The following is a 22,830-nucleotide window of genomic DNA, read 5'->3' as shown; positions in this document are numbered from 1 at the left end:
CTTGGTGGGTAGCACACGTGTGGCTGGATGGACTAGAGCTAGTGAGGCCTGAAAGCTCACGCTGCACCCAGGAGCCCCTGCCTGTCTGCTGGTCCTGGTGCAGACTTATCACCCAGGGCCACAAAGGTGCTGCTGAATTACCCCCTGCCTTCAAAGAAAAGTAAAGAGGGACAAAGAAAAGAGCAGGTGAGCTCCATTCCTCTTCCCACCCCCTGGCAGCAGCTCTGTGTCTGGAGTGATGTGCTGCCATGTTCTCCTGATGGGACACCAGGCACTGAGGGTGACTGCATTGTCAGAGTGCAATTGAATGCACTGCATTGTCTGAGCTGGGGCCCACATCATCAGCTTGGTTTGGTGATGGGTACCTGGGGCTTGCTGGTGTTTAATATCCCCTCCAGAGATAAGAGTGCAACCCATAAGGTCTCTACTCTACAACTGCTTATATCATTGCACCAGGCAGACTGGGGCTCTGCATTACTGCACACGTTCAGGTGAGGTAGGCTGAACTCATGCATAAAAGAAGCTTGTGCCCTTCAAAGAAAGTCATTCCTTTTTTCCATCAGACTGTCTGATGGAGCAGCAGCTGCCTGTGAGGCAGTCTGGGGAAGGGAGCCCTGTATCGGACACAAGCTTCCTGCAGGATCTGCCAGCCTTCTACTGCCCTTGCACTGGGACAGTCTGCTTTTTGGGACTGTGGGAGCAACTCTCACATGGGGAGATGATAACTTTCTTGCACTGGCTGAGTTCTTGAATTAAGCGTGAAAGTAGAAATCTCCAGGTTCCAAAGCGCTCGCTCTGTGCATCCATGTGTTAGCCATGAGGTTTGTCCATCCCAGATCACAACATCTAAACATGGCAGACTTCTGTGTATTGGTTCAGCAGTTGTGGACACTTCTCCTGCGGAGCTACTTCCCCCTCAGGAGCTGTGTGGGGGCTGCGCAGAGCTGAAGCCCTGGCTTGGTGTCCCACAGCCCTGGTGACCTCATGCCAGGAGCTCAGCATCCAGGGCCACCAATTCCTGTGGGTACAATGTAGGGCAGGGCACTCTGCTCCATTTCCTCTTTTGTGATGTGCCTGTAGTGACTGGCCTTCATTGGGCTTTAATGCCAGCGGTGTTGTGGAGCCCTCACATAAACTGTAAGTGAAAAGGTCAGCACTGATCTGTTTGCAGCTATTCTTGCACTGGAAGCTTTCCTCCAGGAGACCTTCCCCCCGCCAGGACACCAACAGCACGCTGTGGCAGTGGTGGTGCTGGGTGTTCCTTCCAACAAGAGCATCACCTTGACCGCTGGTGGTCAGCACAGTGCCTGCAGCCATTGCTGTCACCTTGTGTAGGGCAGCTGGTGTGCTCAGCCCGCGGCCTCTGGAGTGATACTGTGGGGTCAAGGAGTTGGGCCTTGTCAGCGTGCTTTGGGGTCTTGGTTGGAGCAGACCCCAGGGTTTTGCTTGAGAGGAGGCAACCTGGGCAAACCTTGGATTCTTGGGTAGCAATGAGGGATAATAAGAGGGTTGGGTCATTCACTAGGAGTACTGAGGCAAATAAACTGTTCACTGCCCAACACAGGATGACTATGGCATCTAATGGAAGTGGTGGATAGGTCAGCATGGCCGTGATTTGGCTTGATGAAGCAGCCACATGGGCCTGGTGTTAATGTGCTATTGATATTCAGTCAGCCCATTTCCTCTGCACGGATCAGGCTTCGACTCGTTAGAGCAGAGCGGAGCACTGCAGCAGTAAATGAAGAGGAAAATTGAAGTAATGTTGTATTGTAAATTTATGATTCCATCTGTCTGACCGAGAGAGCACTGAGCACCACGGATACAGCTGAGACCCCCCTGGGCAGCCTCAGAGGGACAGCAGTGCTGTGGCAGGGCAGTCGTGGAGCTCACGGTGCTCATAGTGGTGTTACTCACTTGGCAAACACTCTCTTTGTCAGTAAGGTGGTAGTGGGGGTTTTTTGGGAAGGGGAAACAAGTTTTGTAAAATGTAACTCTGAAAGATCTGATTTAGTGACAGAAGTGATTAATTTCTAAGGGAATCCAGCTGCTGAGCTGTGAACCAAATACTCAGCTGAGCAGAGAGGATGTACCTCGGAAAGCCAGAGCGTTGTCCTGCGGCCACGGGCTCCTTTCCCCTGGCACTGCCTAATCCTCTCATCAGAATTCATCCAAGCATTTTTATCTTCCAGTTTTAGATGATGATTAATAGTACGTTATATGTATGTATAAATCGAATCGGAGGGGCTTACCCTGGCAGAAGAATTGCTGTGAGGTGTGGTACACACAAGGGTAAGCGGCCACGGGGATGCCAGGCCTCCTGCACCGCCCTCACTGCAGGATGCCTTTGGCTTGGAGTGGAGCAACACAAATATCTGCAGGTGGTCCTTGGTCCAGAGGGACCTTTCCTGAAGGCTGGAGGAGCCTCAGTGGACCAATTGATGCTGGTGGACGCAGGGAACGTTGTGTAGTGCTTAGTGTGCTGGAATTGCAAAGGAGAACCACAGTTGGTAAGCGCTGAGCAGGGGATGCTGAAGATGAGCAGCGAGGCGGCCATTTCAGACCCTTCTTGCTGCAGGGGGCTGCGAGTGCAGGGCAGTCCTGGCCTGCTCAGCACAGTGCCTGAAGCCAGGCCACTGCCGTGCCATGGCCCTGCCCATGGCTGCATCCTTTGTGCTCTTCCTCTGGTATTTTTATTAGCAAAATGGCCTCTAATGGTATTTTTCTGATAATATGACTTCAAAAGCTGCCTGAGGTTGGGCGCGTGGGTCTGGGCAATCCCCTTAGGAAGCAGTTCTCATCTCTGGGTTTTACTTTCCTGAAAAATTAAAGGCCTTTGACTCCGTCTCGTTTCCGTGGCTCCTCCAACTCTTTGATGTGTTAACTGTTGTCCTTCACCCTCCTGGGATAAAGAATTACTACTACCTTAATCTCCAACTGTCAATAGCTCTGAAGCAAAGTACATTCATTGTAAGCTCTCCAAATGTCAGGGCAAACCTATGTTATGTGTTTAGCCTTAGCATTTGGCATTTACTCTTCCAGCTAACAAGTATGCACAGTCCTTGTGCTTCAGGCACCAAAGTGCATGTTAATTACGGGAGTGACAGCGCTCGTGCGAGGCAGGTGATCAGCAGCCCTCCCTCTCTGGATGGTTCTATTCCAGATGATAATGAAACCTCTCCTGCATTTTGCATGAGCAGAATAAATCTCATTTCTGCATATTCCCTGTTAAAGCGAGTTTTGCCCATCCTCAGTGTTAACTTTGTATTACATGTATAATCAAAAAGCCTTTATTAATCTTAAAACATTTTCTCTCTCTGTTTTACTCGTTTATTTATTCTTGTGTTTCTGTGATCAAGGTTACCCCAATTTTGTCGCGACTTATGGCCGAGGATATCCTGGATTTGCCCCAAGTTACAGCTATCAGTTTCCAGGTATGTACGTTTCATTGGCAAATTCACTTCTTTTTCCCTTCTTTCCTTCTTTAGTTTTTTCCTTTCTTTCTTTCTTTTTTGTTTTTTTTATGTTTTTTTTTTCCAATCCGTGGCTGCAGGTTGAGGCAGGCAAATCTGCAGGGAGCATCTCACATAATGATGTTTTTTGTGATTAAGATATATCTGTACTGATACATCTATTTAATACATCTTTATTAACGTGTAAATTGGTACTGGTTATTTGAAAACGAAATTTAAGTTAAAATGCGAAGTGACAGAACTGATTTCAGAGCTGTTAGCTCCCTCCGATGGGATATTCCATCCGTATTCCGCAGCCCTGTGCCTGGGCACACACACGTGGGCACACACACAGCCTTGCACACGTGCCCCGTGATACGTTTGCATCCAGCAGGAGGGCAGCTCTGCACTCCAATGTTGCTGTCTCCTCCAGTGCCCTCTGTGTCCTTCCCAGCATCCTGTGCTGTGCTCACTCTCCTCTCCAGGCTCCAGCTGTGTGCTGTGCTCCCTCCCAGGTCTGTGGGCGCTGCTGGCAGGGCCGAGAGCCCTTTTTCCTTCACCTTAGTGCTCCTCAGGGATGTCAGCTAGGCTGAGCTCTGGCTGCTGTGGTCAGTGCTGCGTGCAGAGTTACAGCCGCTGTGTTGGTGCCTGCTGGGAGCTAACCTCCCTGGATGCTGCAGCAGCACATTAAATTCCCGAGTGCTCATCAGGTTGATCCTGGGTGGGACAGAGGACACAGAGTGGGGCTTGGCTGTGCATTGGGCACACAGGGTGCAGGTATGGCTGTGGCATCAGTAGGATGGAATGTTGCACAGAATGGATGTGTGTTATTAACATCCATAGGATGAATGATGTCCTTGCACAGCAGAGCTGGTGTCTGCAGGATGAGTAGCATCAAGGGAAGCTGGTGTTAGATTTTTTTCTCTATTTGTAGGCTTTGCAGCAGCTCTATGTTATGCTCACCTGCCCATTCCCCACCTGTGCTTCTGCCTTTGCACAGCAGCAGGACAGGCTCATGGGGTTTCTGTGGTGACTGACTGTGCGAGAGCAGAGATGAGAGACAGCCTCAATAAGTTACATGGTAAAAATCAGCACAGCTCAGGTTGCTTTAATTATAAACATAACTAAAATGAGTGTGTCTGGCTGTTGAACATGGAGGTGTGTTGGGCTTCAGCCATCCTGACATACACTGTCCTGAAGGTTTTTCCTAGCAGATTTTCCCATGATTTGCTGGTTATGTTCAGTCTCTTGCAGAGATTGTGGCACGGGAGAGAATCAAAAGGAAACATTACCTCCAGTAAGCGCTGCACTCAGCTGCCAGCCTGGCTGTGCCACCTGCAGCAGGGGCAGCTCAAAAACAGGGAAGGAAGGGGAGGGGAGGCAGGCAGCTCCTGGCCAGGGCTGGCACTGGGAGCTCTGCTGCTCATGGCAGTGCAGGGACTGGTGCTGTGCCAGGGGGTCGGGTGTTGTGCACTGCATGGAGCTGGGAGAGCGGCTGGGGCAGTGAGTGCTGCGGTGTTGGATATGGGGGTTACAGGGCGTTAGGAGGGGACATGGGGCATTAGGAGGGGACATGGGGCATTAGGAGGGGACATGGGGTGTTGGGAGGGGACATGGGGCGTTGGGTGAACATGGGCAGCCTGCTCAGAGGCTCTGACACCTGCTGTTCTGCCTGCTGGGCCCCGCAGTGCGGCACACACAGGCACTTGGGTGACTGTTCTATCTTCTCCCATCGTTTTTTTTCCTCTAGGCCTTTATAACTCAGTACGTAGCCTCTTTTTATGTATTTATTTTTTACAATCACTCCCTTTCTGTCTCTCTTTTTTTTTTTTTTTTTTAAATTTCTGGGACTTATCTTTTCAGTTTAATCTATTAATTTCTGTTCTTATTTCACTTTGCAGACTATTTGCCGATTTCACAAGACATAATTTTTATCAACTAGTTCTTAAAGATGCATAACAAATTAATCGGGGTTTACTACAGTGCTAATGAGAGAGAGAGACAGACAAAGCCTGGGTGGTCCATGTTAATATCAGTGTCCACTGAGAAATTGCTGCTCTTGCTGGCTGGTTTGATTGAATGGACTTTTTACTTTATTTTTATTTTTTTAAAGGCTCCATATCCTCACTGCTTTGAGTTTGCTTTTTGATTATCTTTTTTTTATTATTTTTATTTTAAATTTTGTTATTTTTTCCCTCTGCTTTGTTATGAGTTTTTAATGCCCACTTGGAATGTAACTCACAGGGATGGGGAGAGGGGCATTACGAAGACATGACTTCTCACAAACTTCTTAGGCATAATTCTGTCCAGGGAGCAAAAATGATGGCTGGGCCTCACAACCGGCCCCAGAGAGATGCTGGCTCGTTGTGCAGCAGCACAAATCATAGCTGGAGAGGAGTGAGGCCGCTGTCTCCTCTTGCTGGGATTGCAATGATTCAGGGTTAACCCCAGTGAGCGCTTCTTGCGCTGCAGCACCCGCCCGTGTCCCATGCTGTGGCTGTGCTCAGGGCTGCTCTGCTTGGGGCAGCTGCTGCCACTGGGTTGGGGTCGGTGGCCTCTGCAAGGCCACTGCTGAACCACGCTGCCCCACCCCACCTGATGCCACCCCCCAGTGCCCCCCCCACCCCTGCAGCAGGCAATGCTTCCACCTCCTCCTGCAGTCGCTTTTACTTGCAGACTTTGCAAATCGCTTAAATTGAGGCAGGAGGGGCTTTCACTGTGCTGCCTTCAGCTGCGCTGCACCTCTCAATCTCCATCCGAATGCCTGAATTGCAAATCTGTGATCTGCTGCTGTCCATTGACTCTGCTTTAACAAGACCAGATTCTGCTGGTTTGGGTAGCAAACACACGTGGTATCTTTTTGTAAGCCTTTCTACCCACCTTGTAAGTTTGTGAGAAGTAAATTGCATGCTTACAGTAGAACTGTAATGCATTTTAATGTTTGTTAATCCACTTGTTTAAAATGTTGGTGTCAAAGGCTCTGCGATACACGGCTGTGCTGTTCATTTCATTAAAGATGCTTGATGTAACGATTGGTTAGTTTCCTGTTTACTTTCCTGCAGGCAATGGCTTTTTTAATCTGTATGGCTTCTTATTATTTTCTTTGGGGTTTTTTCTTTTTTGGTTGGTTTTTTTTTGTTTTTTTGTTTTTTTTTTGCTATGAATTGCTTTGCTTTTGTGACCTTGTCTTAGTGTGCATGAATTGCAAACATTTCGGCTATTGTGAATTTCTTCATTTTTTGTAAATAGTCCATCTGTGCTTTTCTTTTTTTTCTTTCTTATTTTTTTTCCTTTTTTTTTAATGACTTTTTTCCTGTAAGTAACCGAGGTAGAAAAACAAGAATAATAAATGGTTTACAACGGATGTGCTGTGTTGCTGCTCTCTTAGCTTGCAGATTTAATGTTTTGGTTTGGATGCACCAAATAACCAGTACCAATGACAGCTTAATAAAAGAATGACACCACCACCACTCCCAGCACGTGAGCCACTGTTGGAAGAGCCTGCTGACAAATGGTTACGTATGAGGTGTGTTGACAGCAAAACTAAAACCAAAGCAGTGACAGCGCACTCCTAGCTGGGGGGAGAGCAGTGTCTGCCCGTAAAGTTGCGGCGTTCCCAGCAGTGACCCAGGTGGGTTTGAGCACCAAACCATAGGTGTGATAAAAACCTGTGCTGCAAACCCTCCAGCACTGGTGAGCAGGAGTCCCTTTCTGCTGTTTGGAAATGGAAGGGACGATGGGAGGACTTTGTCACTTTAGGGCAATGTTGTGGCAGAAGGTCCCACACTGGGATGGCAGCGCTGGCCCTGAGCAGTGGAGTGGTGCTGCAGAATGCAGAGCTGCCATTGCTGTGGGTGTCACTGTGACCCTTCCTGCTGTCGCTGCCTGGGTGCTGGGGGATGTCAGAGTAGCTTAGAAGCCTTCAGCTCAAGAATTTGAATTTCTTTTTAATTAAGGGTTTGTTTGCTTGTGTGCCTGTTAATTCTTATTAAAGCCTTTATGTGTGGGAAGAGGTGGGAGATCCAGATATTATCACAAACTTTCCTGAGCTCCTAGAAGCATGCTTGCTCATTAACACCCCATAGTCTGCAAAGCCCAGAGCCTGGTTCTGGGTTGTGCTCCTGCTGGAAACACACAGTGTGAGGAAGCTGAGTCTGAATGGGGACTTTTCATTATTGTGGGAATATTAAAACCAAACCAACTTTCTGCTAATATGCTGGGTTTACTGTAGCAACTGATAGCAGTTGTGCACTGCTCACTTGTCAGCAATTGACTCTGAATAGGATGGTGTCCTTCCCTGAAAGTTATTTGTGATGCTCGCCTGGTAGGTATGGTAGATGCTTTCTGGGTCAAGAAAAGGAGCTGGTACCAGAGGCAAAGGTAATGATTACGGTAATGACACACTTAAGGCTTCTTTTGTATTGTGTTTGAAAGAAAGGGCAACTTCCTTCCCTCTTTCTGGTGCTTAGGACATTTAACGGTGCTACAGAGCTGTGAGCTGGCTTTGCTCCTGCAGGTCTCTTGGTTCCCCACTCCTTTGTAAGTAATCTAAGAGAAATGCAGTGGGACTGGGAAGAGACGAGGATGCCCATAGCTTCACCTGGTGTAGCGCTGGGTACAGCCTGGCTGGGCTGGGAGCGGGGTGATGGCTCAGCAGGGATGCAGAGCAGCTGCTCTCCAGGAACTGAGCTGTGGTTCTTCACTGGCTGAACTCCATCTCCCAGCACAAAACACGTGGTGCTGCCAGGATCCCAAGCTCCCTTCCCTCCAGGACCCAGCTCTCTGCTCAGGTGATGGGGAAGTTCTGAAAGCAGAGATACTGCCTGCATGTGCTTTCCTTGCCAGCAGGGAATAATGAACTTAGTACTAAAGGAGTCTGCTCTCTAACACATTCTTGTAAAGCACTGTTACACAAGTCATAGACTTGTCTAACATTTAATAATGGGAGTGTGTTTGTCTAGACACGATAATTCAGTGATCAAACTTAATGTTAAGGAAGACAGAAGTTGCTGGCAGCTGCAGAATAGGAGGAGGGGATGCAAAATACACTTGGAGTCATCTGTTCAGTTAGTGAAGCCTTGCAACAGTGAGAGATGCTGAATGAAGCTGGAACTGCTCTTACTCCTTTGTCTAACCTTTTCTTAACAGCTTAAAGTCTGCTCCCATCGTCCTTGCTCTGTGTGCTTTTGTTCACCAGAAAAACACGTTTCTGCATCTGCATGGCATCAAATGGTTCACAGAGTATGTTTGAAATCTTCTGGAATCACCTTAATTATCACTCTTCAGAACTCTCAGTTCTGTCTCCATCAATGAAAACAAAGGCCACAGGCTTGACCTGGTCTGAAAATTAAGAGTTTGGGTTTCTCTGTTGGCGGAGGACAAGCTGGGGAGTTCTTGGTGCAGCTGCATCGCAGCAGTGAGGAGCAGCTGAAAGAGCAGCTGACAAACAGAAATGAATGTAGCAAAGCTCATGCATTCCAAGCCAGAAGGTACTCCTTCAAGTTGTACTGAGATGATAAGAGTTTTGTTTCAATTAAGTAAAAAATGCTGCCTAGAGCTGTTGTCTGAGCCCAAGCAGAGCTTTGGTAGCTTTGTCTTTTAGGTATCTTTGGTTTATCAGTTGTATTTTTTTGTGTTGGACAGAAGTGCTCTGTAGAAATTTGCACCTCCTGTGTCCTCTGCCCTTTCAAATAATATCCTGGTGTTGAGTTGGAGGGGAGGCCTTCAGGAGGATCCGCTGATCCTGGTCTGTGGTCCAGCTGCCAGCAGGGCGTGAAGAGGGCTCTGTGCTGCATGCGGCTGCTGGTAAGGTTTCCCCAAAGAGCTCATCTGAAGGACCAAAGCATGCCCTGTCCTTCCTTAGGCTTATCCATACCCAGTGCCTGTGCAGGAGGGGCACCCTCACTGCTGACCCTGGGAGCCTCTGCCCGTTCCCAGCTGCTCACCGATCTGTGCAAGAGCTGAGCTGTAAATATCCACTGCCATTGCCCTGGGAATGAGTGGTCCTAAGAGGACGAGGTGGACAGGAAGGAGCAAACATCGCAGCCTGCTGCTTCTGTGTGACTGCGTGGTGAGCAGCAACTGGGAAATGTAACGGGAATTATTCACAACAGCTGAGAGTTGTAACTCAGGCAGAATATGTGGGACAAAGCAGAGATCGACCCATAGAGAGAATAATGTGATCTGGAAATGCTGTTCTGCTGTGAGGAGTTCTGTGTGCACTGGCTGCACGGAGCATGGCAGCTCACCTGCACGAACCTGCAAAGGCCTGATCCTTAGCCATAAGGCTGTTACAAGTAGAGCGAGGGACTGAAAAAGAACTTGTAGAGATGATTCTCCATGAAGCAGGAAAACATTTCAATGTGAAAGCTTTCTGGTGGCTTTTAGTGATTGGTTCCACACTTGTACTGAAGTGTTGAGTCACCTCCAGGTGTTCTTCCTCCCCAAAACGCTGCACTGTCGGCACCACATCGCTGCTGTGACGGTGCAGGGCTGCATTGGCCACAAGGCTGTGGTGAGACATCAGGAGCAGATTTTGCTCCTGAGACCCCACACAGGGTGCAGAGCTGCCAGCCCTCTGCCAGCGTTGTCTTCTGCTTAATCATCTCCCTGCTGGAGCTACCTCCTTTCTGTGCTGTTTCTTCCAGCTCCAGCTTCCAGGCGTGGGTTCTTATATGTTTGTTCATAGCCTGGGATCTGTTTTTTAATAATACTTACCCAGATAGTTTAGATCATTCATAAAAATTTAAGCTAGCTGTTTGAACAGAATAGCTCATTTTCCATACCATCGAAGCACTCAAATGAGGCTTTAAGCAAATCAGCGCCGCTTTGCTGAACTTCAAATACATGCCATGATGCTCTTCCCTCCACCCTACCCTGTTCATTAGCAGCAGGTGACGATTCAGCACTGTGGGCTGGGGCATGGGGAGCCTGCAGGCATTCCCCCCTGCTGCCATCATTCCTCTTCCATAGACCTTGTTTATTAGACAACGATGGTGAGCGTTTGGCTCTGAGCTTTAGAGTGAGAAATGCTTTCAGTGGGGCAATCAGCTTAGTACTAAAGAGAATTACTTCTAGGAAGCAATTGAGTTGAGATTCTCTTTCATGCACATCAGCTACTTTAACCTGAAGCTCATAATTCCCCGTGTTTTACCTGATAGGAAATTAGGGAGGATTACGTACCGAGCTGAAGTGTTGGGTGGTGGGAGGTGCAGTGTTCATAGTGCACAGTTGAGAGCCCAGAGTGGATGCCTTGAGGAGAATAAATAGAGTAAAAAAGGCAGCCACCGGCCTTTGCTTTGGTTTTGGGAGTTTTCTTTTTTTGCCTTTCATTTTTGCTGTTGTTGTTTTATAAATACTTTACTGAGAATGAGCCATTTGCCTTTGAGAACTTTCCCGGTTTTCTGCACGGTGAAATAACTGCAGAAGGGTTATTAGACTCGAAATGACACAGAACGATAATTTGGAGACAAACAAGGCTTTGTCTCAGTGATGCATAAAGTAATTACTGGGCAAAAGTGCATCATTCTCGCTTTAAAAACTGTGGCCTGAGAGTGGTAAACAGCTGAAAAATGGGTCATTCACTGTACATAAAGTGCGAGTGCCAAATTTGGAATTAACTATATTTGGATTTTATTGTTTTGTTGAAATTCCAGTGCAGAAATATTTGCTCATAAGAACACCCATCTGCAAGCACACATCCGGGGTGCCGAGCATTGCGTGTCTGACGTGGAGCGTTTCCCCACCAAGTCTTGCGACGCATTGTACATTTCAAACAGCAGACGACTGTGCCTTGAATAATAGTGGGCTGCTAATGAGGCTTCCATTATGCATGATGTGCTGAATCTGAAGTTCGCTAATTTTCTGACCCGCTGAAATAGATTTTAATAAGCTTGATGTACCACAGCATATAAAGACAAAGGGAAGCACTTAATGGGGCTGTCAGGATAACTCTGGTTAGGCCTGGGATGCTTAAAGTGTTAGTGGAGTTGATGGGAAGCTTGGGCAGCAGACTGGTGCCCATGAGTGCTGCCTGGTGCTGTGCTGCCTGGTGCTGTGCTGCTGCAGGTGGTGGGAGAGCTTCATGGGGTCTGCAGTCAAATCCAGGAGAGTTAATTGCTCCTAAAGCACAACAACAGGTTGTGAGTGGTCAGGTGCTATCCTGATCTTTCAGTGAGCCCAGATGGAGTTTGATTTCTCTGGGTATTCTCCTCCAACGGTGAGCGGCTGGCTCTTCATCTAAAGCTTGACATGGCAGCTGTGTTTTCTTTCTCATTTTTGTTCCTTGTAAAAATTGGGGGGGGGGGGGAGAGAGAAAGGACTGAAAGATTAAAGTTTTGAGCATAAAGGGATTGTTTTGGGATGGAGCTTTCCCTCATGTGTGTTCACCATTAAAGGCTGCATTTGTGCCCGGTAAATTGGACCCATGCCTTCCTGCCTCCCAAAAAAGGCAGCAGGCTCTTCTGCTTCATGGTTGCGAGTCTGATACTTTTGAAATAAAGCCTAAAGATCCGACAAAGAGGATAACAGTGCCTAATGGAAAGAATAATGTGGATGAGAGCCCATCTGAAATGACAGCTGTGAGCCTCGCGCTGCTCTCCTGTGCTGATCAAAGCCGCTGGTAACGCTGTGTGAAAGGAGGGCATCGGTTTCTCCTCTCCTGCTCCACCTGCAGATACTTCTGCATTGGCAACTTGGTGCTTTTTCCTGTGGGAGATCAGTGGAGCTCCCAGCACATGTCCCGGGGTCCAAAGGGCCACACTACAAGAGGGGAGATTCCAGCTGGATGTAAGGAAGAAGTTCCTTGCAATAGAGGTGGCACAGGCAGCGAGGATCAGGGGAGGGGGCCCTGAGCACTGATGGAGATGTGGGTGTCCCTCTGCGTTTCTGGGCAGTGGGACCTGATGGCCTTTCGAGGTCCCTTCCCATTCCAACCATAGAGTAGAGCTTCTGGAAACAGATGTGTCCGTGCCCCATTGCATGGGGCTGCTTTGGCATTTATAGGGAAACTGTTGGTGCGGGAAGTGGAAAAATGTATCTGTGAAAAATTGAAGTCCAAACACTGGCTTTAGCTCATTCTGAGCAATAAGAGAGCATGAAATTACTGTGAATCCTCAGGGCTTTCCTGATAAGTGTGCAAGCCCATGGAAAACATTTATCATAAAATACCTTCTAATTGCAGTGCCTGAAGTGGGCACTTCGGGCCTTTTGAACAGATTTGCTATCTTGTTTTCTGTAGGCAATTATATGCAGAGGACTCAAAAAGGAGGGCAGGGATCTTTTCTGCAAGACCTGGAATATCTCACACAAACGTGATAATGAGATCTCTCCTTCCACCCCTTTCCATTCCCCATGGAGCTTCAGAGCTGCCAGGGAGCAGCATGTGGGGAGGTGTGTGGGTACTCGTGATGGGCCAAACTCAGGCCCAGGGGAAGAGGCTGTGATTGCTGGGAATGGGAGGACGTCCTCAACCCCAGGGTGCTGGTGGGACCTGGGGGAGGCTCTGCAACAACACAGGTCATTTGGGGGCACAGAAACCAGCACAGTGGTTCCCTCTCCCAAATACCTTTCCCCAAGTGACTTTGCTCCTTCTGTTTCGTTATATACCGTCTGTGAAATGGAGTCAGTGTCACTGCCGAGAGACACCAGGACAAAGAGCTCCATAAGAACAAGAAGTGTGTTGGCTCCATTCTTAGGCAGCATGCAGCATTCATGTGATGAGTGGGAAATTTGTTTTCGGCTGAAGGAGCTGATTAATGCAGCGCCTGGCAAATGTAGTTTCAATGTGTGGGACTGATTACATTCAGCATGTTGGATTGATGTAAAGATCCTCCAGTGATGAAGCCTGTCTGTGTGTGTTGGCAAGTGGGTTTTTGCCAACATGGATCATCAGTCTCTGCTCCCATCTCCCACCTGTGCAGCCCCACGCAGCCATCCCGGCCAGCGCAAGCAGCCCCCATCGCATGGAGCTTTGCAGTACCTCTGGTGCAGAGGCTTTCATCTCACAGTCAGGAAAACAGCTTTCTTTCAGGGTGGAGGGATTAATTTTTCACACATCTGTCTGCATTGAGCTCTGGATCGCAATAATAGATGCTTTGTTGAGGCTCTTTCTGTGGAGAGCCTTCTCCACCCTTGTTATTTCATTCTCCTTTTGCATGGCAAAACTTTTTGTCCTGCATTTCAAATAGATACTGAGAGTCCCTGGCAGCTGAACAAGAGAAACAAACGTTGCAGCCCTGTTCTTTATGCTGCTTTTGGGAGATGTGTGGTGATTTGAAGTGTATTAGATTGGTTTTGGCAGAGGCATTTGATTCCCTGGGAAATCTGTAGCTCCTCTGATCCCTTATGGACAGTTTAGAGCCTCCAGAACCCCCAAGTGATGGGTTTGCTGGTGGGCAGCTGGTCCTGAGCGTGACATGGGGATGTGGTGGGTGCTGCTAGGAATGAGGTAGCAGGACATGCTCTGTGGCAGGCGGGGGGGAGGTGGTGAGCACTGCTCTGCTCCATGTGCTCCCAGCTCAGCGTTCAGCCTGAGCATGGCTCTGCACAGTGCACTTGTCCTGCTGGTGTGTTCCCTGTTGGCTAATGCTGGTTTGACTCCTTAACACCAGTCTTCTTGCTCCAGGCTACTGCGACTATGCTAACATGTGCTGGGGGGAGCTGAGCGGGGTTCCCCAGCAGTAATGAATTAAGCACCCTGGTTTTTGGTTATAGCATCCCCTGATGTAAATGTGCTTCCCCCTGAATCCTGCTCCTCAGAGATCATAGCAAGTTCATCAATGTAATGAACAGATCACGTAGCAGGGTTTGCTGTGCTGTGCATGGGCTCTGCACAAGGAGCAGCTGCCCGGGATACATCTGCATATACATTTACCTAGACTTTCTCTTTTCCCCCAACAGCCCTATTACCATATTTAAATGCAAGTACGTCTGTTTTTTAATCGATGTTTTAAGTAGCCTTAAGTGACCCTAGCCTAGCTGCTCTCTGCTCATGCTCTTGATAGATTCCCTGTAGCTAGGATGGTAGTGGTAGCAGGCTCGTAGTCAGCAGGTTTCTCTGGCTCTCACTCTCTCTATCTCTCAGCTTGCTGTTCTCTGTTGTCTCAGTTGTTTTTCTGTGGTTCTTCAGCACAGCAAAGCAGCTGTGGTCCCAAGTCCCAGAGCTGCTGAGGGCAGTGCTGAGGCAGGGGCTGGCCCAGCGGCTGTCCTGGCTGACAGCAGGAGCTCCCAGGGACCAGGAGCACTCCGAGTGCTTTGCTGACGTGGCAGCACAGGGTATTGGGGGTTCATGTTGATTGCCCGGACCTTGCCATTGCCCTCTTAAAATACATACTGAATGTCAAAGCCTCTGGCAGATCTTTTAATATTAATTAAGTAAAGAAACCGAATCTGAAATCTCGCTAGCAGCGTTTCATTCATCTGCAGCCCCCTGTAGCAGGGTGTGTGTCTTCAAGCTCCTTGATCTACGGCTGTTTTGCTTTCAAAAATTACATTCCAGTTGAGTTTTTTTCTGCTTGATCCCAGCAAATCTGTGATCTTGACACCAGACCCTTCCCCCATTTTCCATTACTGCTCTGTCTATAGATCGGCACGTTATTATCACTTGCAAATAAGCAAGGAGCGAAATGCAGCCGTCGCTGTGTGCACAGGCCGACCCTGCCTGCTGGAGGGGACATTGGTTGTGGGCTGCAGGCGGCCCTGTGAGGTCAGCCCCGGCACCTCACCTCCTGCAGCACCCAGGAACCGTGTGCCAGCACTGCCCTGCGAGAGGCCCGGCAGAGACGCGCGGTGCCGCCGGCTTCTTTCTTTACCCTTCTCCTTTTCTCCACGGCCAGGTTTTCCGGCAGCGGCCTACGGACCAGTAGCAGCGGCAGCCGTGGCGGCAGCAAGAGGATCAGGTAGGGGGGCCCGTGGAAGAGCAAACCCTCAGAGTGCAGGGTCAGGTAAAAGCTCTGTCGGTATTCTGTGTGGCTGCAGCTCTCCATCATTTCTCTGATTTTCCTCACGCTTATCCTGGGGATCTGAGACCAATCGATAAAAAGCAAAAAAATAAATAAATCCCAACCCCAAACTACAAGCAGAGGCCACGGGCCTGGAGCACCTTGCAGGAGATTGGCGTCAGAACTGCCAAAGCCAGGGTAGATATTCCAATTTGCTGCTTTGTTTATTCCTTTATTACGTTGGTTTCTTTGGTTTAAATTCAAGACTATGAAGGACACCAAAAAAAAAAAAAAAAAAAAAAAGGAAAAAGTGGTTTAATGAAAGAAAGTTTTCGTTTCTCATGGAAGATGAGCGCTGGGGCTGTGCAGCAGTGCAGGCTCTGCTCCCCCGGCGCTGTGGGTCGGTCCCACACCAATGGCCGTCTGCCATTCCCTGCAGCGCACCGGCCACTTCTCATGGAAACGCCAAAGCTTTTCTTCCTGTCCTTCCAAACACTTTTGTTTCTTTCCCCTTAAGGGAAATAAATCAATCATTGCCAATTACCGTTATTACTTTGGGCTTTAAATTCAGATAAACGTGTGAATTAGCGCTTTGCTGAGGTCATGGAGCGTTCATTGCACTCATGAGTGAGCTGCCGGTTGGGCAGCCCGGCCCCCAGCCTGTCCCCATCCCATGGGGGCCATGGGGTGCACAAGGCTGCAGGGCCAGGCGGGGGGCAGTGCTGGGCAGGGTCTCCCTGACACAGGGCCCACTTTGGGGGCCACTTTGTGCTGTGCCGGGCGGAGGCCGCAGCATTGGAGGTGCTCCCGGCTCACCCATGATGCAGTCTTGACGTGGGGGTTTCTCGGTGACTTTCCTGGCAGTGCTGGTGGGTGAACTGAGCTCTTCCAGGAAAGGACCGACCAAACCACTACGTACTGGGTCAGGAGAAGGGCACAGGCCCTGATGTGTGAGCCTGATGCCATGGAGGCCAAAGCAAGACACCAGGAGAACTCCGTTCCATGCAAACTGGCACTGCTTGCAGGCTACAAAGGATTATCTGTACCAGTTCCATTTTGTGGCATGTAGAGAGCGCCTAAGGGGTGACTTGCCAGACTGGTTGTGGGGATCCCAATCTCCCTGCTCCTCCCACTGCCCCTTAACTAAGGGAAACAAAAGTTTAAAAAAATTAAAAAAAAAAAAAAAGAAAGAAACGAAAAAAAAGGGGAATGATTTTGCATTTATGATTTCAGGAAAACAGACTTCATTGTTTCTGCCTTTTCCTCATGTTTTGCCCCTCAGGTTTTGTTTTACGTACAAACAGACCTGGTGAGTTGCCCCTTAGCAAGGCACAGAGGGTTTGGCTGGATTAACGTTGCTTCCCTGATGATTACTATTTTTTTAATCGGAGTGCTTTTGGTGCCCATTACAACTGAACTGAGCATTGATCAATTCTGTGCCTGAAAATCATTTGTCTTTAATTTGAGTGTTTTTTGGTTTTTCTTCTGTTGGGTTTTCTGTTTTGTTTTGTTTTTTAGTTTTTTATTTGAACTTGCAATACAAAACTAAATCTAACTCGAAATTAACAACACCCTTTCTGGCAAGTTTAAAGAGCAGTATGGTGTTTGGAAATGTCTTTCAAGCCTCAAAATTGCCCGTGTGCACAAAAAAATGGCAAAGCCCCAAAACCAAATCACAAGAGCCACCCCAACCCTGAGACCTGCAGGAGGGAGGTGGGTCTGTCACAGCCACGGGGCACAGCCAGCCCTGCTCCGGGCACGGCATGTGTCATGTAGTCATCTCCATCCAAAGACAGCATTCAGAAGGGACATCCTCACTTCCATCTAGCCATGGTAGTGAATTGTATCCAGGAGCAGTAGGGTGATCTTGTGATGCAGTGTATAAGCCCTATTCGTTACAAGAAAAATTGTTGGGCTTTTTCTCCTTTTTGGTTGTTTTTTTTTCTTTTACCCATTGCAAATTTGCACAGCCCTGCTTCACACATGCCCCAGCCCCAAGCCCAGAGTGCAGTGCTGCTGCCCTGCCCTATGGCTGTTGCCCCTCCATGGGCAATGCATCACTGCTTCCCCCCCACAGAAGCCCTGGCCACACACCCTGGCTCAGCCTCGTGGTCTCCCAAGGAGACTGCAGCCTTCTCATGTCCAATCCCCTTTGGCTCTGGTGTGCAGACACTGCTGACCTCACTGCTCCTGGCTGGCAACCCTTCATCCTCAGAGGCACCCCGTGCGTTGTTGGGCAGCAGGGCAGTTACCTGTGCAGGAGCTTTCCACTCTTCACTTCTCTCTCCCCTTCTTTTTCTTTTGTGACGATGCGGCCACCAGTTTGCCTTGCCAGGTCAGACAGGTTCTCTTTTCCGTCACAGCAGCTATCTCCTACACTCTGCAAAAAGGGATGTTTCCCTCTGCTCCTGTTCAGTGTCAGCCCTAACCCCCATTCTTTACCCAGCCGCATCTACACACAGAGGTGACAGCCGAGGGCTCTCAGTCTCCATTCCCATTCAGAGGGCTGTGCTGGATCCCTTGGCTGCTTTTGAGGACCTCATCCATTCTTTTTTTAATTTATTTTTCTAATTGGGACCTGAACTGGGACCTGAACCACGGAAAATGAGCAAGCATCAAAGTGTGAGTGCTGCAAACTCCTCCTAGACAACTTCACTATCAATGTCACATTTCTTTTAAATCCACCCGACATTTTTTGCGTGTAAAACATTTTTGTCTTGTAAACACATTTTTTAAAGTAAAACCATCGGGGGGGACATTTTTATCTTACGTTTGACATGGGGGGGGGTGGGGATTAATTTGGAAGGATAGCGAGCCAGCAAAAAATTGGCAGGAGAGGGTTTTAGTGCCTTCCCTTTTGGTTCATTGACAAGTCTGAGATTTTTCCAGTTTCCAACCCATTGCCACCAGCCCTTCCTCCCTGCTGACCAGAGACCAAAGCGTTAAGGCCGTAAGCTCAGCCCGGCCGTCCCAGGTGAGCCGCGGTGCTCCGCTGGCAGCAGGACGGCTCCCAGCACGGCTGGACCTCGGGTGCCTCTCCCGGCTTTGAGCCCCAACAACCCCTTACTGTACTTTATACTTGCCAGTATAACGAATCTAGTAATGCAAGCTACTGACCTTGATGGTGAGTGTGAGCAGTTATGTTTTGTTGTTTTCTCTCTTGCTTGGTTGGGGCTGCTGTGAGAGAGGGTGTCTCTGAGGCATACTTTCCGGCCTCTCTTACACTCGGACGTGCACACCTCCTCTCAAACACTCTTCTGAGCGCTCTCAGCGGGAAGGTTTGTCCACACCTATTAATCCTCTCTCAGTGTCCAGCTTCTTGTTAGTAGCAGCTGGTTGCATGTTTTTTGCTTGTTCAGACGAAACGGTTCAAGAAACGACTCATATCAACTCTTGAGAAATGTCTCTATTTTTTTGTACACTTTCTTTCTTTTGATGTTTTTATTAATTTCCCTTACTTAAAAAACAAAACACCTGTCGTCCCGTAAAACATTTCACATCTCCCCTTGCCTGTTCTTAGAGTGTATGTATCTGTGGGACTGAACTAAATGCATGCACTGTAGTAGTCGTACTGGTAGCAGTAGATGTAGTTGTAGAACATGCATTGTTGAGTTGATATTATAGGTACCATCAATGTGAAATAGCGTGGCAGTTAAAAGCATAGCCTTGGTCTGACTGAGAGTGTAGGGCTATTAATAAAGCAGAGAGCTGCTAAAGGCTTGGATCCATAGTACTGCATTTGTTAAATCCCATTATCTGGAAGTTTAAATTGAACACAGCTGTAGGCAACCTACACCCTTCTGTACAAGAACCCGCACATGCTGTTATGATGATAGTAAATTTGCCATATTTTTTCAAATTAACCCCCCTAGGAATTTAAATGCTAAGCATAACAGTATTCTCTAATTTTTATTTTATATTAAAAAGATATTTTAAAAATCATTTTACAATCATGGTTTCTCCATCAGCCTGTTACTCGTCCATATTAGCCCATAGAATCATTCGTTAGCAGTTGTAGACCAGATGTGCCGAATGCAAATCACTCCATTTGGGTGTCTAAATAATACCATGTGTGCGAAGCAGCTTCCCGCAGACTGTCCCAAGACATAAAGCAATTGTTTTTAGGTCATAAACCCTAAATCTTGTTATGCAACAGAGACTGTGAGCTAGCAGTCGTTTGTATTCATTGCCATGTCACTGAGCTTAAGGGAGCATTTGTAAATGAAGAACGTTGCATGAATATTGGCATCAGGAGCTCGAGACGAGTTCATCATCTTTGCCATTGAGCCAGCAGGCAGTGTTGCTTCTGGTGCCCAGGTTTGTATGCTGGGCTTTGGGAGGTCTTTCCCAAACCAAGTTATAGTCCGTGGGATTAGCAGGCAGCAGGTGAGATCCCAGTGGAGGATTTATTTCTCTGTTTCGTTGGTTGGCTGTCAGAGAACACCCTGCCAGGATTTGCAAGGCGCAGGCGCACACTCCATGCTTCCTCCTCCTCCTCCTCATCCTGCAAAGGAGCTGTCCTGAGCACCACGGTCCTGCTCTGGGCTCTGGGTTCAGCAGTGCTGCCAGGGGGAATAAGGCTTTCCAAGTGGGTTTTCAAAGCGTAGTTAAGAATTTGTATCTGCTCCTTACCTCTAACAGCATAAAGTAAATCAGCCAAACAGCAGCTTGGATGGAGCTGACCCAGTGGCAGCCTGTGCAGGGCAGTCAGAGCTGCCCGTATCGCTTACCTGATTGCTGCCAAGGAGCCGACGTACTCATGTATCAAGAGGGAGAATTATGTCCCCTTTTGATCTCAATCTGCCAAGGAGATGGGGGACCCACTGTTTAATGCACAAGGCATATGATGTAGTGAGGAGTGTATCTGAAAGTTAGCAGAGCGACAAATTGCGTGGGGCTTAGGAATCCTTGTCTTACACTTAAGGAAGGTGCTCTAAAAATGTAGTCTCGCCATTAGGTGCCCATAGTGTTGTCAAATTGCAGCCATAAAGAGCAGGACAACGGCTGGGCTGTGCGGGGGGAGTGACACCAGCACGTGGCTGAGCAGGGATGCGCTGTGCAGATGTGGCAGTGAGGGATTTATGCAGCCTGCAGAGAGGGCTCCCTGCGGCACAGCCGCTCAGATGGAACCGCTCCCCTCCTTTTATTTTGCTATATGAAAGTACATAAAATTTAATCCAAGCTATGTAATCTCAGAAGCCAGAACCTAACAAGTGGACCACTTGGGAGCAGCAAGCAGGCTGAAATTTCTCACTCCACTGGAACAGCCTGTAATTATGTGACAGAGGCTGGCAACCGGAGCTCTGCGCGGCTGGAGCTTCAAAAAATTAATGGCTGCATCAGATGTTATCTTCTGCTTATCTTCCTAGCAGAGGCGGGCAGTGCTGGAGAGCAGTGCAGGCAGTCAGCAGGGAGGGGTGGGATGGAGAACCTCACACCTCTTCATGCACTTGTAGTGGGAGAACACATAGGCCAGTGTCTGAAAGGAGGTTGTAGAGAGCTGGGGGTCAGACCCTGTTGCAGGTAATGGGTAGGACAAGATGTGATGGCCTCACATTGTGCCAGGGAGGGTCAGGCTGAGGTATGAGGAGCAATTTCTTCTCCAAAAGGGTAGTCAGGTGCTGGCACAGAGTGGAGGAGGGGGGTGGGGGGTCACTATCCTTCTGGGTGTTCCAGATCCATGGGGATGTGGATCTGAGGGACGTGGTCAGTGTGCACAGCGGGATGGGTGGGGGTCAGACGGTGATCTTGGAGGTCTTCTCCAAACTTAATGGTTCTGTGGTTCTATGAATCTGTGTTTTGTGTCAGCTGGGAGGTCCTGTGCTGATCCAGGCTGGTTCCAGCCCCAAAGGGGTTCTCTCCTCTGGCTACACATGAGCCCCATTCCTCAGCTTTTCTTCTTGGGTTGACCAGGGCTGGTCGTGTAGGAAGTTTGGCAGATTTAAAGCCATTTGGTGCTGCTGTGATTAGGCCTTAACCACAGCAGCGGTTGCTCTGCACAGGGCTCCTGGCTAAGGTCTGTTGTGGTTTAAGTACATCAGCTTAATCAATAATTTTGTAACAGAAAACCTTGTGCACTTGATAAATCGTCTCCTGTGCAATTAGTGACCACCTCTGAAGTGCAGACTTAAGTATGGTGTGAGTTAATCTTTCATGAGTTTAGCAGCTGGCTTTTAATAGTCTTTGCAATCAGGAGAATTGTTTTCAATGGGGAGATCACTCCCGGCAGAGCCCCCACCGCCTCCAGGCACACAGAGCTGGTGCCCCCACAGCCATGGGACGGACCTCTCACCATCTCTGGGTGCGTCGAGTCTCCACCAAGCACAGCAAGCTGTGCCCCGTTAGTGGCACAACTCTGAGTGTGACACAGCACACATTTTACAGACCCACTGCTGTATTTGTGTGCTGATTCTCAGCCTAAATGCTTTAGAAGTAAGAACAGAATTACAATGTTGCTGGGTAAGTTTTGGGGTTTTTATCTGCTTTTGGAGAAAGAAAAGTGAAAAAGAAGCAGTGATGTTTTTCCTTGCAGTGAGTGCTAGCATGCATCTGGCTCAGGATTAGCACGAGGAGCACGGTGGCTTAGGAATTGCAGGAGAATGCAGAATTAGTCTGTGGTGCTTAAAGCAGCGCTCTTTAAAACCAATCTGTTCATTCAGCTGTGGCTGTTCAGAGGTGTCTCCTGGCCATCGTAGCCAGTCACTGTGTGCAGGGAGGGCCCCCAGGTGCCCTCAGGTAGGTGGGTGCCCTGGGCTGTGGGACGGAGTCCCTGCACATGGTGGTTCCATACAGCCCCAGGGTTGTGATTTTCCTCCTGTGTTCTGTTATTGTACAAAAGGCTTCGATTTAAAATTAACAGGAGTGATAGCCAGTTAATGCGTTACAGTGGGAGGCCAGAGTTTCTGTTGCTATGGCAATGGAGTTCGGCTCATTTGTTTTGTAGATGAGTAATTACTACGCAATTAGAGTGGGCTAAAAATAAAGGGGCCTTTTGTTCTCTGTTACTCATTAATATTAATAAAAGACCTGTCCAGGCTGTGGTAAACAATTAATGCAGATGTGGTTGCCCATGGTAAAAGTAGCAATAGATTTCACGTTACCAACGAGAGGTGAAAGTAGCGGCTCCGCGTAGTTTGGCTCTTGTTCATTTGATATAGAAGAATGATCGGGGAGTCCTGCTCTGCACAGGGTCACACAGCCCAGCCTGCTGCTGGCCTGGCATTCAGTGCTGAGAGCTGCAGCCTCACATGTGCACAGGGCACTGCTGGCTGACCCCATCATGCTGCCATGTGGGAGCCCCTCAGCCAGCCTGGCCCTGGGCAGTGTGGACACTGCTGCTGGAATGGCAGCCTGCTGTGCCCAGCACCAAAAGAGATCAAGAGGAGATGGTCCCAAGCGCTTGGTGTGTAGCATGCAAGCACTGAAACACAGCAGATTTCAAA

At 48.7% G+C, this 22,830-nt stretch overlaps 1 protein-coding gene across 17 annotated transcripts in view; it reads left to right on the top strand.

Moving 5' to 3' along the window:
- MSI2 (musashi RNA binding protein 2) overlaps positions 1–22,830 on the top strand; it is a 187,135-nt gene that overhangs the window by 147,364 nt on the left and 16,941 nt on the right. For 3 of the 17 annotated variants that reach the window (XR_001559038.2, XR_001559041.2, XM_015881162.2), the window contains exons 10-12: positions 3,357–3,431; positions 15,284–15,391; positions 18,575–18,666. Coding sequence is in view for 12 of the 17 variants with exons in the window: in XM_015881162.2 (XP_015736648.1) it covers positions 3,357–3,431; positions 15,284–15,391; positions 18,575–18,666 (275 nt within the window). In the remaining 5 variants the exon portion in view is untranslated. Of the gene's footprint in view, positions 1–3,356; positions 3,432–4,663; positions 4,747–5,350; positions 6,482–15,283; positions 15,392–16,670; positions 18,667–22,830 lie in introns of those variants that run through there. The other 14 variants (XM_015881169.2, XM_015881165.2, XM_015881161.2 and 11 more) reach the window with 8 other exon arrangements.

Source organism: Coturnix japonica, chromosome 19, assembly GCF_001577835.2.
Source record: "Coturnix japonica isolate 7356 chromosome 19, Coturnix japonica 2.1, whole genome shotgun sequence".
NCBI classification, from domain to species: Eukaryota; Metazoa; Chordata; class Aves; order Galliformes; family Phasianidae; genus Coturnix; species Coturnix japonica.
The sequence above is the reverse complement of the archived record's forward strand: the minus strand, read 5'-3'. Positions and strand labels throughout refer to the sequence as shown.